The 17,788-nt window shown below is 39.9% G+C and overlaps 1 protein-coding gene across 3 annotated transcripts in view; it reads right to left on the bottom strand.

Annotated features, from left to right (window-relative positions):
- Nucleotides 1-17,788, bottom strand: part of COL14A1 (collagen type XIV alpha 1 chain) — a 127,587-nt gene that overhangs the window by 102,784 nt on the left and 7,015 nt on the right. For all 3 annotated transcript variants that reach the window (XM_082753149.1, XM_082753150.1, XM_082753148.1), the window contains 3 exons: nt 15,344-15,460; nt 11,903-12,046; nt 8,709-8,795 (listed from right to left, as the gene is read on the bottom strand). In XM_082753149.1, the coding sequence (XP_082609275.1) occupies nt 8,709-8,795; nt 11,903-12,046; nt 15,344-15,460 (348 nt within the window). The remainder of the gene's footprint in view (nt 1-8,708; nt 8,796-11,902; nt 12,047-15,343; nt 15,461-17,788) is intronic.

Below are 17,788 nucleotides of genomic sequence, written 5' to 3'. Positions count from 1 at the left end.
TCTTTTAGCACTACTTCAGGATGGTGATCTGACCAGCAGTGAAGTCACTCACACACCAAGGTTCAAGCGAGAGTCTTATTGGCAAAGACCAGATGGGCAGGTGCTGTTTCCATTAGCAGGAGCTGAGATGAATGCATCATGGATCCTCCACTTGAGCTAAGGTTCAGTAGAAAAAAAACTTAGATATTATCCAAATGTAAAAGTGAGAAAGATCAAAATGGGATTATAATATTGTTCCTGTGGCTGAGCAGTCTCAGAGTACTGAGAAGAGTGTGGTGAGGGAAGCACAATTAAAAATGCCTGTCAACGTTTTGTGGTGCTCCAAAATGTTCTAAGAGTATGGCAGCATGATCCAAGCACTTCCCAGTCTTCTCAAGGGATGCATGGGGATCTGAGGTCATCCCCCTAAAGGCACATGGATAATAGATTCATTTTTATGTTGATATTACCTTTAATTGAGCAGCAAATGTTACAAGCAGGTGTACACCACACACACAAAACCTATTCACAATCAGGTCAGCCAAGGGACTTCATCTTACTGCATGCAAGACGGTGCTGAAAAGTAATTTTTCTACTAAATTACTAAAATATTCCACTGGTTGCTAACCACAAAACTCAAAAGTAAACTGAAAAAAAAAAAAAAAAAAGAAAAAGAAAAAAAAAGAAAAAAGGCAGTCCTGAAGAAACTATAACAGCCTACACAAAACATGTGTACCCAGTTTGAAGGCAGCTAAATGGCAGCAAACACGCACCATACTTCATACACAACAAGGTGATGCATCCACATTCCCCCTACAGATGCTGCAAAGGTGAAATGTTCAAGTCTCAGTATGATGTATACACATCCTTTAGGGACGTGCAGGCTGTAGCCTTATATTTAGACAAATGCAATCACTAATTCTAAACTTTACTTTATTCTTCAATGCAAACTTTAATTTACACATGGCCAAAAATGAACCCTATCATGCTGAAGTACTACACAGCGTTTAAAGAACTTTTCATATATCCCACGTAGGAAATGCATCCATCTACATGTTGCAATATCTAAGAAACTAATGCTAAAGACTAACAGCCAGGGCCATATATACACTTTGTATTGGGGGATATAGCAGACATCGTTGAGCTAGCTAGTTCTGAGCAGGCTAGCACATATACCAGTGTTGTGGATGATACAACTGCACCGCTGTCAGCTTTGTTGTAAATTTGGCTGCATCTAGTTCAAGCAACCCTTCAATATTATACTGCACTCCACTGGAACAACAATAATAATAATAGTTAAGTAGAAACTTTGATCAAAAACTCATGGCTTATGAAATACTAATCACAGAACTATGAAAAGCTACAAGATACCTCTCTGGCGATCTTGGGCTTTACCTACTGTGCAAGCTCAGGCCAAAGTAGTTCAGCATTTGCCTCTTGTACAATTCCAACACAGCCTCAGAAACTAAACATTAATTACAGGGGTATCTTGCTGGTACCTTCCATGATCAGCAACATATTTTTATAACTCGTGCTTACATCATAGCATGGTCTAGATATTGGAGTAGGCATTCAAAAACAGGAAAACATGGTCTCCCAGCATAGTTCTGGGTCTGCTAACACCTCTCACATAAAAAGGAGGTCACCACCCACATGGTATAGCTTAAAAAAAAAAACAACAAAAAAACTCTAAAAAATCATATTTTTCTCTATTGCTCTGATTGCAGTTGGCCACATGTCTTAAAATTGGATGAATATATTTTGGGATATGGAAATAAAAACTGAAAATGAAACGGTAAATAGGTCAAAACAGGTTAAACTAGGATGAGAGGTTGTATTTTACATTTAAAGAAAATTCCATTAGAGCATTAATCCTGGAATCACAGAGAAAGGCAAACCTCTCACAGGCTGTAAGACTGCAGAGAATGAAAAAATAAAAAAAAAAAAAAAAAAAAAGAAAGAAAAAAAAAAAAAAAACAACAAAGAGAAGCAAAGGGGCAGGAAAGAGAAGACAGAAAAGAAGTAATCCACATTAAAAACCACAGACAAGAAACAGCCCACGAACAATAGTTTTATTGTGCAATGAAGAAATGGAATTCCCTTTCTTCCATCTGCTGTGGTCATTTTGGAGTATTAATTTACCCTTATACAATAAATCCATATTTTTTGCCATCTTGGTTCAGGCTTCTCATCCAGTTCCAGGGAGAGAAATATAATGCATTCACGAAAACACAAGTGAACCTACAGTGTGTATTAGGTTATGTGCTTGCCTTCACACATGAAGGAGCGCAGACCTACAATGCCAGTTGGAAGAACCTGAATAACACCCTTACAGGGTTATTCCCACATCCATCACAGAAGAGCCATCAGCCCATGGTCCTGGGGTGAAACCCATAATGATGACCAAAGGAAAGGCTTTTCAGAGCACCCTTCAGACTGATGGGGTTACTGCCTAGGAGGTAATGAGACCTATGAGATGCAGGAAATAGTATTTGGGGATTGTCTAAGACTTAGCATGATAGGTTTAGGGGAGGAACCAAAGAGAGGGAAAAAGAGGGATCAAGGTAATTTGGGAAGGAACTACCACGAGAAAATAAAAAGATAAAGTGATAAAAAGGGTCTCTTCCACATATGCAGGTAGCTGGTTAGTACACTTGCCTAGTCAAGCCCTGTGCCACAGGCTGTCCCATCTTCTCATTAAACTCCTTTTGTAATTAATTTTCTAGGTGAGGAGCGCTCTATTCTGTGTGCACGGCTGTAGGTGTAAATGCCAGCAACCAAAGTCAGGCACACGAAATTGGGTGACTTATGGTCTGTGATGCCAACAAGTGGAACAAGTGAGGTCTAGATGCCAACAAATGCAGCGGGCATGGCAGGCCACAAGCTCTCGTGCATCCATGGTGCCAGTAACAGAAGAAGCAAGGGTGCTTCTTCTAGCTGTCAGCAGGCTAAGTGGCTCAGAAGCCATGCACCAAAGCAGCCCTAAGCCTGGGCCAGATATCTCTGTGTCCGTATGAGACAACTGGAGGAGCTGGCTACCAGAGGGACTAGGAAGTCCAGGTCTAGAGAGATTTTGGCCTGAAGGTCAACTGAGACCCAGCTGCCTGGGTGTGTGTCTGTCTGCTGACGCAAATGAAGATCCAGGGGTCAGTTACCAGAGGGATCACATTTCCCACTAACAGGCTTTCATCCTGATCAGCCAGAGAGGTGAAGAAGCCACTGATGTTTTTGTCAGTGTGAACCCTGTCTGTTTTTGCTCATGCTGACCTGTGTGGCCGAACATGTATTTATGCATTTTACTGTACTTATCAGGACTACTTGCTCAGCTTTGCTGCTGGTTGGATGTGGGGACATGGAGCTACAGCAACCCTGCTTGGCTATATTGGGCTGCTGGATCCCGTGAGCCCTAACAGGACACAAGAATATCTCACATTGAAAGTGGGAGAGAGAAGTACTTTCCAGTAAACCTTACTTTTAGCCTCAGATTGCAGAAGCAGACTAGCGTGCAAGACTGAGAAGCTGCTAAAGACTATATAAGAGGAACAGAACGGCACTGGGGAAATATACCCACACAAAACAGTTACGATCTCTTTCTTCTGGCTTGTCATAATGCAAAAGCTGAAGTGCCCTCTGGAAAGCTCAGGGAAACACCGTTAACATGGCCAATTAATTACAGGTTACACAAAGACAGTTAATGAGTTCTGTAGCCTCAGAGTTCAGTAAGCAATAAAAAAAAAAAATAGAAAAGTGTCATAACTAAACCCAACATTTGCAGCAACGCTAGCCAGGATGAAGTGAGTAAAACTTGGAAACAGCCAATGGAGCAGCGGAAGTTCAGAAGGTATTCATTCCTGTGGCTTCGTCAAATACCTCATGGCACTAATTTCACACTGTCTAGTAATACTTACTGAAGCATCCGACATTAACTAAGACAAGTTAATAAATTAGATGATGAGTCTTTTCTACCAAGAAGCATGTTAATATACTTCTCTGTGGACTTTTTCCAACACTCTTTAACACTCAATAGCTACAGAGTGAATGTCAAGGCTCACCTGCATCAGAGGTGATAGAGGTACTGGAAGAAGAAAGCAAATCAGAGTATTTTTCAAGTTTACTGCTCCTCTTATTTCTATCACTATCCAAAGACCAGCGTGACCCCACTGCAAAAGCTATTATAAGACAAACATCAGATACATATGCCGTGATATTTTGAAGAATGATATGCCTTTTGCATTGTCTGATAATGTGCACAGCAGTGGAAGAAGGAAAAAAAATATTATAGAGAAAACAGGGAAAGGGTTGAGGCAAGTGGTTGTTTTAATATTTGGGGTTGTGTTTCCCACTAAGTTTTTTACTATTATTATTTTGATTGGCAATAAATTAAGTAATTTTTTCACAAGTCAAGTGTATTTTGTCTGCAATAGTACTTGGTAAACAATCTCCCTGTCTTTATCTCAACCCATGAGCTTTTTCATTCCTGTTCTTCCTATTTTCTCCCCATCTTCGTGGAGAGGGGAGCGATCAGGCACGTAGGTTGGAGTTTGGCTGCTAGCCTAGGCTAACCCATGGCAACTCACAAATAACCCCCCCAAATGAAGTTTGCAAACAAAAAATAAAATTGGCCCTCACTGCTCTGTTGTTTTCAATGAAATGGTTGGCTAAAAACATTTCAGACACACTGAAACAATCTAAAAAGAAAGGATATAGTCGTAGACTTGCCACAGGGTATAGTCAAAACTCTGATTCTCCCTTCCCGAAAGGGATTTGATTAGAGAATCACTCGCAGAAGCTCTCTGAGAAACTGTAAAACATCTGAGAAGGCAAAGAATGTATTAACTCCTTTCACTGTACAGAAAGGAGCTTTGTACATGAGGGAATTGAGTACTTGAACCTTGGCACCTCTCCAAATATCAGTGCATGCTGAATGAAGCTGAGTCTGTGAACTTTATCTCAACAGAGAGAAAGAGAAAAGGCTTCTGACATGATTGAGTGTAGAGCAGTGATAAATCACCGTGCTGAAAACTGACAGGTTCTGAAAAATATAGAAAGAAGATTCAACACTTGAAAGTGGTTGTTCAGAAGAGCTAGAGGAGGTTTCTGGAAATCAAATATGAAGTTAACATTTGATGTATGAGTGCTAGACATTAAAGGTGAATTAATTTGGCACAATAACATTACTGAATATACACAGGAGGTTTATTTGAGATAAGAGCACAGTACTTAGAGCAGGAAAAAAAGGAGTCAATCTTTTCAAACTACTTGAACGGGCAGTACACAACAGATGGAAAATTTAATCTGGGTTACTAAAGCTGCTGGAAAAATCAATAATGAGCCACACAAGACACTGACAATTTCATAAACTGAATACAAGCTCGTTTAGAAACGCACAAAAAAGGTAGATTTGGGAGGTTAGGAGAAGATGCCCACACCTCCCAGAGCTAAATAGAGCCTCAAGCAGTTGCTAATCAAATAGGGGACAGCACTGCAGAACCAGTCCTCCAAACCACAGAAGAAAAGAAGAATGAGAAACCATCTGGAATCATTAATATAGATATCCATCTTGCATTTTTGAGTGAAGAACTGGTTTCTGTGAGTAGAAGGCTTACGGTGAAATCTTTGTTCCACTGAAATTGAAAGTGAGATCTGTTTTATATTGTGTGATCATGAAGAGAGTTATTAGCTAAGTATTTCTAAATGACAAATTTCAATGATGATGTGCCTTTCATGCCTTTCAGGAAAATTAACAGGATATGTAGAGATCAGACAGTAAGAGCTATTGTAACGCATACCCTGGACCTGCCATTATTGGCAGCATCCACATGCTTTTTCCATATATTTTAATAAATTTATTACTGCACCTTAATAGTTGCAGTATTATTGACAGAGTCCACATGCTTTTTCCATAAATTTTAACAAGTTTATTACTGTGTCTTAATAGCTTTGTCCCAAAACATGCAGTTGAAATTATCTAGCCTACTAAAATGCCAAATTGGTCTAATATTCACACTGGAGAATTTGCCAGACAGTTCTCCACATGGAGAAGACAGACTGATGACCTTCGCCTTTGTAAGGCTTGCAAAGACACTCCAGCCTCTTATATAATGATCCCTCTGTAAGATTTGAGGCAGATGTTCACAGAAGACACCTTCTTACTTCAAAACTTGGCATAAATACTTGCAGAAATGGTTAAATAAGCTTTTGCCATCCGTTCAGTCAAGCAAAAATAGAAGCCATAGCCATTTCCTGACAATACCAGTCCAGACAATGATTGCTTTCAGATTAATTTGTGGGTAAAGATTGCTCCATTTTCAGATAATATATTATACTACCCATTTATTTCATTGTGTATTAACTCCTAAAGTCTCACCAACTTGATCAAGGATATAGTACAGCCATAGAATGTATCAGAGTTGCTATTAAATCCATCAAATTTAGCCATAACACTAAATTGTTATGAAACCAATTAACTGCTGGCCTGAATTCATTTGGTCATACTCAGATCATTTCCTGTCAAACATCTGCAGAGGATCAAGTTATTTTTCATGGTTTTACCATAAAATTTTGCTGTTATTTCTTTACTCCATTTATTTCACAGACTCTTCCTGATTAACTTTTTTCATTCATTGATCCAATTTCAGTTTGAGGTAAAACAGTCTTTACACATTAAACTAGTAAAGTTTTGATACCATTTCTCTTTATGTATCAATTTTGAATCCACTTCTATTCCAGCTATGCATTTTTTGCTGATGCTGTTATTTCTGCACAACTTTTTTTTTGCTTGGACTTTCACCCTACTCCCACTGAAGTCACTCAGTTGGAATCTCCATCACTTTGAATAATCATTATACTGTGCAAAGGGAAGAAATATGCAATAGCTAGACAGTAGGAAAAAAAAGAAGTCTAAGAAGTCTTATTACTTTACATTTCAGTATAGCTGGATTGGGAATGGGTTTAAACAAAAGCAAGAGTTCATACAAATTAGCATAGGCTTGGGGTTTTTCTTCGTCTCTTTTGCTTAATGAGAAATTTTTAAATGTTGCATTTCTTTCAAACATATAGCCCATTTTTCTAGTAAAAGATGTTACAGTAAATATAAATTTTCACAAATGATAGATGAAAGTCTATTTTGCTCTGATACAATTAAAGAGGTTTAGATGAGTAAGAAGTTGGAGGGGGTGGAGGAGAGTTAAAGACTTTGCAAGTAAACAAGAATCCTGAAGAGGAAGAGGCTGCAGATCCAGTCTCCTCTTGCCAACTGCATTTTTGCCCCTACTGCATGAAAAAATCATAAATCCTCTCCCACAGTCTGGCAGACACTTTCCTCTGTCTGCATTTAATCAAGATTTTCCTATTACAGGCCCATTTTTCCCTCCTTCAACTTTTATCACTTGTCCTTCGGTAAGAAAACAAATCATATTTTCCTTCTTTGCTTCTCTCATTTCTTCCATCTCGATCTTGTTCTAGACAAGAAAAAAAGATCGCTACCCTATCATACACTTGCAGGTATAACTTTCTTCTTCTATACTAAATGCCAATTAACATTTTATCCAATGCACCCAATGTCATAAACTTAAAGGTACTTTGGCTCGAAAAAATGCTGCATGGAAACAAACTTGTATATTGTAAATAAATTCAACATGGCACAAATACATGTGGTAAGAAGACAATAATCGCTCAAGTGAAAAAAAAATTGCATGGACTTCATGAAGTTTTGGATGAGGTCTCTGATACTTTGTTACCAGGACACAGAACAAAAAGGGACTGGAGAAATGGGAGCCTCAAAACCATCCAATTTATTCAGAGAGAATAAGGTCATATCAAGCTTTTCTCTGTGCTTGTTCTGTACATCATAAATAACTGCTGAAGGGAATAATTACTGTTGGGTTTACTTCATAAAGAAGATGCTATTTGAATTTTAGAGAAATGGGAAACAAACATATTAAGCTCAAAATACTATTGCCCATTTCAGATGAGCTTCTTCTGACAAGCAATATTGCATTTCACCAGAAGATTGGCTCCTTGCAACTGGACAAAGCAGACTCTTTTTTCCCTTTCAAAATATTCCAAATGCTTTCATCATATATAAAAACCCATATTAGGACAGAGGTATCAAGTTATCACAAGCGTAATTGTAAAACTATACCACTTTGACTTTAGGTGAGAGTTAATACTGCAAGTCCGTCTTGCAGGCAAGACAACATGAAATCATTTTTTTTTTCCTGTATACATCTGAATACATACATATATATATATATATAAATAACATGATTTATATAAGATTTTCATACATTATGATTATTTAACTGTATTTAAATATACACCCCCCCACACACAGATACATATAAATATGCATACACAGACTAGGATTTTTTTTTTTTACTACTCAAAGTGCACCCAGTGGAGAACTACAGGCAGTACGGTGGTTTTTGCCTTTTTTTTTTTTTTTTTTTTTTTAATGCAGGTTCAAAACCTGCTTTTATGCTATTCATAGTGGTATTTAGCGCTTACTGTATAAAGTGATAAAACAGAACACAGAACTAAAAGCAACCCCTCTGTTGTAGCAACTCTCCAATATTCCTGAAAATACTGATTCTTCCCTTCTGTTTAACTTAATCCTGGGAAACAGATTTAAAGTAATCATTTAAATAAAATCTATACAGTGGCCAAGTTAAATAAAGAAACTGATATCTATCAGAATATCATACAAGTCCTATGTGGTATGATCTGACCTTCTGGAGCTGGTTTACTCGCGTTTGTTTTTTCTGGATCCTTCACCTTGGATTTACTTGTTTCTTTTCTTCTCTCTATATCTTTAACTAGAAAAGTAAGGGGAAAAATAAATCAGTCAAACCAGAAACAGTGCAGACAGAAGCGTGTAATTTTGCTCTTCCAGATAGAGAAGTTTCATGCATATCTTGCAATATGCTTAGGTGACAAGTGAGTGTTACTGGGTTTTCTTTCCCTCCCTTTGGGTTTATTATTTTTACAAGTCTGCCCCCATCCCCATCATCATTAAAGTTCTGAAAAGTGACTCTCCTCACTCAGGAGACTCCAACTACAGTGACATCAGCATCTAAACCCACAAAGACAAGAGCCAGTACTGGAAATACAGCCCAGAAAGCTGGCAAAGCTAGCTGGGGAAAGTCCAGTACTGCAGAGTTCCACTGCAAGTCGTCCAGCACAAAAGCACATAAGCCAGCTGTTACATTATCCTCTTTAAAGAACCCGCTTAAATCCCATGCCCAAATCTGTGCTCAGGGCACCAAATATTCCCATGAAAGCAAAGTTGCTCCAAAGCTCAGACTTCAACAGTTCCTTCTCCTGCAAGTGGATGGAATGCCTCACTTATTATGTCCCAGGTTTCTCATAACAGCCTAGCAGAACCCAGCTTGATTAGCAATTCCTGATATTATAATAGTAGCCAGTATCTACTCCATCATGGTCTGAAAGATTCTGGCAGAACCACTGCTAAAGTCACATACTAGAAAAAAAAATATCAGAATTTCTTTAGAATGGTAATTGGTTTCAACACCCCACCTATCTACAATGGCCAAGAAGAACTTGAAAAAACAGTAATAAAATAATATATTTCACAGAAGATAGAATTATACTCCAATTAAAATCTTTAGTTTATGTAGCCCAGACTTGTGACCAACATTCTTTCAAGTAGACACTGAATCCTAGCCCAGATGAGAGTCTCTCCATGCTACATCCCTCACAAAACACTGTGAGAGGGTGAAAGGTTATCTGTCTCTTGAAACATACAACATCAAAAGGACAATACACATATTCTGTTTTGCATAAGTGAAACCAAAGCCAAATGAATTTCATTGATTTACCCTACTGTACATGGAGTATCTGGAACAGCATTCTCTCAAGTCCCAACCCAAAATATAATTACTTGACCATCTTAAGGTCTTATGAAGACAACAAATCATCACCAAACCTCTCCCTGTGGAAAGCCTCTTGCAGAATTTACAGCCTTCACACTCCAGGTATAGAAATAAGGATACTGGTGAAAAAAAGTAACTGAGGTTTTTACTCCTTTCCAAACTAACATACTGTGTGTAGCTGTACCTCACCTCTGTCTTTTGGGAATGGTTGTGAAACTGATTCAGAAGTAAGTTAAGTCTGCAAGCTTATTGAGGAACCAGCTTTTACCACAGCACATCTTGGATATCAGTTGTGCTACAGAAAAAGCCATGACGACATCAGGTCTTACTCAGAGGCCTGAGTTTAATCCTTACATAAACAAGTCTCCAACTAAAATAAAAAAAGAAGTAAATTTGGCAGAGTACTACTAGGCCAGAAAGGATGCCATTGCTTAGCAACTAAGAGCATTCCTTTGAATAAAGGCTAAGAGCAGCCACCACTAAGGAGATGCCAGTGGCCTCCTCTAATGCTAGTGCTGGGGAGGGGCAAATCTCCAGAGAAATGGTTCAAAAGTTTGAAAACGCTCACAGGAGACAGGCCAGTCACATGCTGATAGAGAGTTTTGGTTTGGGGAAAGCCCTTTCTAATTGTCAAAATCCTAACCACATAAGAAAAACAAACAGGAAGACACCAGTTTTACCCACTCATTTACACAGTGAACTTAACTACATCTTCATGGCTGGATCCTAAAGGAAGAAATTCCCCAGTGCCCTTTGTTAATTATGTACTATATATAATAGCTTACAAGCAGTGACAGAATAAAAGAGAACCCCTGACTATATAAAAGGAATACTCTTTTAAAAATAAAATCTTATGGTAGACTTGAGAAGAATGCTTTGTGTATCAATTACAACACAACAGCATTAAAAACACACTTCCAGTGCACTAGAACGCAGCATTTTCTCCAAGCTTTGGACTTGTTTGACCTTTTATCATCTCGACAATCAGTGACTACTTGTCAGAGAAAGGGGAGAGAAAACATGGAATAGAGGATCAGAGAAAGGAAGTCTTTGTACACATGTTGTACCTGGTTTTATTCATGCAAGGCATCAGATGGTCAAAGAAACTCCAGTCTCACTGAGTGCTACATGTTTTCTTTGGCAGCAAGGGAAGAGAGTACTGAGTAGAACACAACCCCCACGTTGTTAATTCAAGCTGCCAGCTCTGCTTTTCCTTTTTCTAGGAATAGAGCTAGTTTAAAAAGCAACCACACCTAATATTATAGAACTTGGTACGACTTTCTGTGGGCTGCTCTTTAATGCTAAAGTAATCTGCGGTTTTGTGGGTTTCCTAACTGGGATGGTACTTAAAATCGTCAACACACAGTTGCAGTGACAAAAAGCTGGGAAGACATCTGTCTTCATTGGCCAAGTTGACACCATACTTAACAGAGCTGTTTAAAATGCAAATCATGGAAACTCAAGTGTTTTACCTGTGAATTTCTTGTAATACCACCTTTTCACTATGATACACATACTAAAAATACATATAGGTCAGATGAGACTCTTAGGCATAATCTGTAAACATATTTGACAGCTGAAGACCAGTAAGGATTTGGCCTTTCATAGTATCATGGAACAAGCAACTAACAGCCACTTGGCACAGCTATAAGAATCTTTGAATAAAAACAGTTGAATGAAAGGAAGAAAACTTTTTAATGCATCAGAACATAGCACTTCCCTTCTTATTTTTGCTCACTGAAGTTTCTCTTCCATGAGATACTGGCAAATTTCATACAGGAATAGGAAAGACAGGAATCCCAAACAAATAAAAACAAAAATAGCCCAAAGTAAGAATCTCCTGTGCAATTGCAACTGGATTAATCGAGACTTCCAGCTGCATCAGGTAAAAATCTGTGACTCTGATCAGCCTTACATCACAGAAGAAACTGGTTTTCTATTATCTGCCTTTATATCAGAGCTTGCTACGGTTTCATAAGTTACACTGAATAGCTGATATACTCTGCACATCAGGAATAAAAGATACCTACTTCTGAACTGGCCTTGGGCTGGCTTACTCTCCTTGTCATCACTGAATGCAATGATCTGCAGGGCATAGCTTTGGTCTGGAATAAGACCTTGAATAATTGCTTTGGTAGCAGTGTTTTGAAGAATTAGTTGATTGGTTTTTCCACCTGTAACAGAAAAGACAAAAAAAAGACACATACATAATTTTGCTTTTATTGCAGTAAGGTAAATGGAATGACTTAGAACTACCTCGAGCTCTACAAAGACCCAAGTGTCTTCCATTACCACTTTTGGAAATATCAAGACAGCCAGGCCAGAGAACATCCCAGAAAAGCAAGAAGTCAGGCAGCCTGACCAAAGACAGAGGCCAGATTTTTTGATATAAGCACTCTAAAATTAATCAATTTGACCTTGTACCTGGGTCCCACAGAATATCCAACATACCCAGCATAACTATTCAGACGGAAATCAATATTTATCAATAAGAGGAAACAGCTTATGGAAAGCACAAAACCAACTCATAAAGCAGAGAAATACTGCTTATAACAAAAAGTACAGACTAAAGATTAGTGATAAAATAACAAGCCACGTTGAAAGGAACCGCTCAATGTCTCTCAGAATCACCGAATGGTCAAGGTTGGAAGGGACCTCTGGGTGTTTTTTTATTTGACTCCCCTGCTCAAGCAGGACCACTTACAGCCACTTGCCAAGGACCATGTCCAGACAGCTTTTAAATGTCTAAAGAGATGAGGCTCCATAATCCTTATGGACAATTTGTGCCAGTGTTTGGTCACCCTCACAGAAAGTGTTTCCTAATGGAACACCTCCTGTGTTACAGTTTGTGGCTTTTGTCTCTTGTCTTGGCACTGGGCACCACTGAACAGAGCCTTGGCTTTGCCTTTTCCTCCCTCCCTGCAGGTATTTATACACATGGATAAGATCCTCCCTGAGCCTTCTATGCTGAACAGTCCCAGCTCTCTCAGCCTGTCCTCAGGCTCCAGTCCCTTCATCATCCTTGCAGCCCTTGGCTGACTCTCTCCAGCAGCTCTGTATCTCCAGTCTACCTTCCTGCTCAAAGCTGGCCTAGTTAGAACAGGTCACTCAAGACCACGTCCAAAAGAGTTCTGAATATCCCCAAGGGTGGAGATTCCCCAACTTTCACATGGTTGCCTGTCCTGATATCTGACAAGCCTCATGGTATAGGAAACCACCAATGTTTCTCAATATGTGACTGGAATTCACAAGCTCCAGTTTGTGTCTATTGTCTGTCACTGTTGCTACCCACCTCTGAGAAGAGTATGTTGTCTTCTTTTCTACGTTGTCCCTTTAGACAGCAGTAAGACCTACCCTGAGATTTCTCTTCTTAAAACCTAACAAACCCAATTCTCTTTGTATAACCGTGTGCTCCAAGCTTCTATCTTGGCTGTCCTCCACTGGCCTGCTCTGCTACCTCAGTGTCTTTCTGGCAATGCAGAACCTGAATTAGGACATAGTACAAACAAGTGCAAGTCGAGCAGGCACCAAACACAGGGAATGAAAAACTCTGAATCAGGTGGCTATGTTTTTGTTGGTATAACTTGTTTTATCATTGTACTTCTTTACTGCATGAGCATCCTTGCCTGCTGGGACCCCAGATCCTTTCTACAGAAGATGGCTTACTACTCTGAGCAGAAACACGGTTATGCTTGCTGTTTCCAGCCCATATTTCCCAGTGTGACAAAAGAACTTTATAACTCTTTTATTTACAAGAGAATATTTGATAGTGTTGATAGTTTTTCCTCCTGACTTGAGCAACTCACAACATAAAGTAGGTGATCAACTACATGGATGAAGGAAAGAGAAAGCATGGCAACCACGCTGACAGAGCAGCTTAAGAAGCATCAGAAGACATCATTTAAGCAAGAAATTCAGGAGATGGAGAACTCACTGTACAGTGGAATTATAGGCTTGTTACAAAAGAGACAGAAAGGCTGATCAGTCCCTTAAATGAAAGGCAGAATTAATTCAACAGGCAAAGGGAGCATAACACACAGACCTAAGAGCTTTTGATCTATGAGATGAAACAAGAAACATGAACTGAAACAGATTAAATATGGAGGCAGTATTTCATAATAGAGAGGAATGAAGTTTGGGGCAAGAAAAAATCTTTAGACACCCAAACCGAAACCCAAAACTTTTCCAGGTAAGTAAACCATAAGTAGTGTTAGCCAACTTCCTTTACAGTATGCAATGTACCAAAGACATATATTGAAAACTAAGTCAATTGCACATTTGCCATACCCCATACATTTAATTATCTATATACAAGACAAGTGTATGGAAACTGTACGAGTGTATGGACTGCACAAGTGTAAGGTCTGAAGTAACAAGATGGATCCAAAGAGCTTCCAGCAGTATAAATGCCATGCAGCATTTCATTGCGTACCTCCTTGCACACCACTGCTACTCTAGGCCCCAGGAAAGTACTTAACCAGCTGTTGAAAAGCCCCATGCTTCAAATGACAAGGATTTACCTGAGCTTCATGTCATGAGCTGCCTGTTCCCACAGATCTACTTTCAAGCTCTTGAAACTGCTGAAAATACTTTTCTCTCCTGCCCATCCATGTTGCCTGCTGCTCAGCCCATTAGAAGTTAGTGCCAGCAGTCTGAGTACAAGGTGAGAGGTGCTGTGTCCCAGTTCCTTGTGGAAGCCCCCCCACCATGGGCAGACAAGTGCCCCAGAAGTCCCTCTCCTGTTCCCAGTTTCTCAGTCTGCTTCTTTTCACTTCTGAGGGCTGCCTTTTTGTAAAGCATCATCCCTCACGTGCTCCTTGACACCCTGTGACTGGTTAGGAGGGCAAGCCACCCTTCTGGTTTGCCCAGAAGTACTGCAGGTACCTCCCACTAAACACACAGGGCCACTGTTCTGTTTTGACTGGCCTCTTAAGGCAGGGAGCTGTCAAGTGTGGTACATCATACCCCATGGACTTGCACACTGCTCTGTCGTTGGCTGCCAGTTCTGGCCTCATCATTCAAAATTGTTTGTTTTGTTTATTTATTTATTTATTTTCTGAAACCTTATTGATCTTTTCTGGAGAGCTCACTATGAGAGAAGACACAAGGAGATCCACCTCAAATCTTTGACTGGAACAGTGTTCCTGTGTTCTCCCTTGAATACTTTCCTAGGCCTCCTTACATCCCACTGGAAGAAAGGTCAAGACAGATGGTCAGTGACAATTCCCAGGGACGACGTATGAAGCTTATCCAATATCCACCTCCTTCTACTTTAAGCCCCATGCCTAGGACAATCCTGTGGCAAGTCCAATTTCTCCCTTTTGTTGACCAGTCAACACTCTTATCCACAGGCTGCTCACAATTCCTTGGTTCTAAAGGGTGACTTTAGCCTCAGGAAAGCTTCCTGGCCCCAGGTCTAGAAGACAACAGTCATTTCACCTTCCAAGAAAACATACAGGCTTTTGGTTTACCTGAACTTGGAGTGACAAGCAGCTTATATCCAGTGAATTGCCCTTTGGGGGCTTTCCAAGAGATCTGTACACTGTCAGGAGTGACTACATTATATCTTAGTCTTGTTGGTGGGGACACTGCAAGTGGGGAGAGAAAACAACATTTTAAACTCAAATAAAAGGCAATCATCAATTTTAAACAAACATTAAAATAAACATATAGGAAGACAACACACATTTTTAATGATAAAGGATGCGAGTTATTCAAAATGTCACATACATCAGTTTATTAGTTTGTAAAATGACAACCCCAGGTGCACTACTTCCCTCAGACATACCTTTTATCTCTTTACAAAAAGATACTAACAACCTAACAGCAGAGGACAAAGACAAACAGGGTTAGATGTTAAGATTCTAGTTTAGCAGGCAAAGCTGGAAATACAAATGCTCTTTGTTAATACAGGGGAATTAAAATTGCTCTCCTTGCTTATGCTGACAATGTGTGTTACCTAGCCTCCCTTACTTCTCATTACTGTGGGTGTTTCCCCACATTTAAAGTAACTTGGGGCCAAATTTTCAAAGCCTTGTGAAGATGCAGTAACCAAGAGGAAAAATAGACATGCACAGAGCAGAGGGAACATCAGCTGCCCAATTTGCAAACCTAGCCTCAGGGATGCCCACTTTCCCAGCTGCAAGCACTGCTTTGGTCTCATCAAGACCAGGACATGTGCACAGGCTGGGCAAGATTTAGGCAGGAGGCAATCTGGAGGCAGTCAGTAAGTTTGACCTCTACTTATCTTGTGCCATCAACTAGGTTTCAAACAGAAGCAGCAGGTGAGATGAATAAAAGCATGAAATGAAGAAAGATGTGACTTTTCAGGGAAGTAACACACAGAGGAACAAAAGGTAACAACCCTAGGTTGTTACTGCAAGCTCAGCAATGCTGTGCCCATGTACATTAACTGGCAAATTCCCCTAGACTATACCCTAGATGGCATTTTTCTTCTGCCCCAGGGAGCCACTTCCCCCTTCACAGCAAACAACTGAAGCACTGCTGCTGGTTGTGCAGCCTGTGGGATCCAAGACTGTCAAATAATGGGAATCTTTATATGTTTCAGTAGGTTTTGGCCCACACAGAACTAACTGACCTAGAGAGAAAGGCAGCCAAGGAAGTTATCCAGAGGCTGAGAAATAAAAAGAGTTAAAAGAAAAAAGCTTAGCACAGTACTCCATTGACCTTAAACCCTCCTTTTCCCACTACCTTCACAGCCCACTGAAATTCTTCCTTAATTTTTAAGTCCCTTGATGCCTCTGCCACTACCAGCCTTAAGGTTTCTCTTGGTATGTCCAAGAAAGAAGGGAAGTTATCTGAAGAGGGTGGGAGGAGTGGCAATTTCTTTGCTCCAGGGCCCAATGTAGTTGATTAGGCCCATGCCCATGTTTTCTTGGTCTACTACATATTATAAGTCAATAGCACTCATGGCATTTCTGAGATTTAAGGATTACAGCATATGGAGCATCTGAGCCTAGAGGCAGAACGTGCTATCCAGGAGTCTCTGGCCTCTCCATTTGCCCTGCTACAGTCAATGCAGCTCTGGCAACAGCAGCAGCCAAAGACCTGTCCTTGATTGATTACTTTTTCCTACTTGTTTCTTTTTCCGAGAGTTTGCTGAAGAAAGAAGCAAAGAGGCAAGCTGTATTTTTTTTCTTTTTTTTTTGACATTTGAAGGTGTTTTTAATGCCATCTAACATTAAAAATATTTTGAGGCTTAGAAGTAAAGTTTAATAGAAGAGATTTATTCCCTGTATGCAGCCTATCAATCCCCAAGGGACAGAAAAAGAGAGGATACAAGCACCAAGAAAGCTTAGCAACACCTCTATGCTCTCAAAGACTTGAGAGAACAAGCTCAGGAGAGAGGCAAAGGGGTGAAGAGAGCAGGTGGCACACCAATTTCACATACTCAGCATGGTTCATGGTTTGCAGCACTGGGCACACATCCAAACAGTGCATCTCCCCGTTTGCTGGGCACAATCCTGTCAGATCGAGCCTTCACCCTGCCTGTCACCTCCCTCAAGTTCAGAAGATGAGAGGCTGTAAGTAAGAGCATGTGCAGGAATCGTTGCAAATCCAAGATCAGTTCTTTGAAAATTTGGCCCCTGTACTGCAAAAATATTTCCCTGGGCAGGCTTCTGCAAGAGCATTCAGCATGCTATAATTGTAATAAAATGACAGAGACTATGGCAAAAAGTTTTGAAAGCCAAGCAGACTGTAGTTATGGATTACAGCTTTTAATTCATTCTCAAGATTCAATCCGTCTTTGAGCTACACATAAATCATCATGACTTGGTGCTGAATGAACAAGAGTGACAAATCATACCTAGAGGTTTGCAAAATATGCACTTCCTATTGTTATTTATTTTGTCTAAGAATGAGCAAATAAGCTTTTTACGCTTGCATACTGTCAT

Source organism: Aythya marila, assembly GCF_965140915.1.
Source record: "Aythya marila genome assembly, chromosome: 2".
In the NCBI taxonomy this organism is placed as follows: Eukaryota; Metazoa; Chordata; class Aves; order Anseriformes; family Anatidae; genus Aythya; species Aythya marila.
The sequence above is the reverse complement of the archived record's forward strand: the minus strand, read 5'-3'. Positions and strand labels throughout refer to the sequence as shown.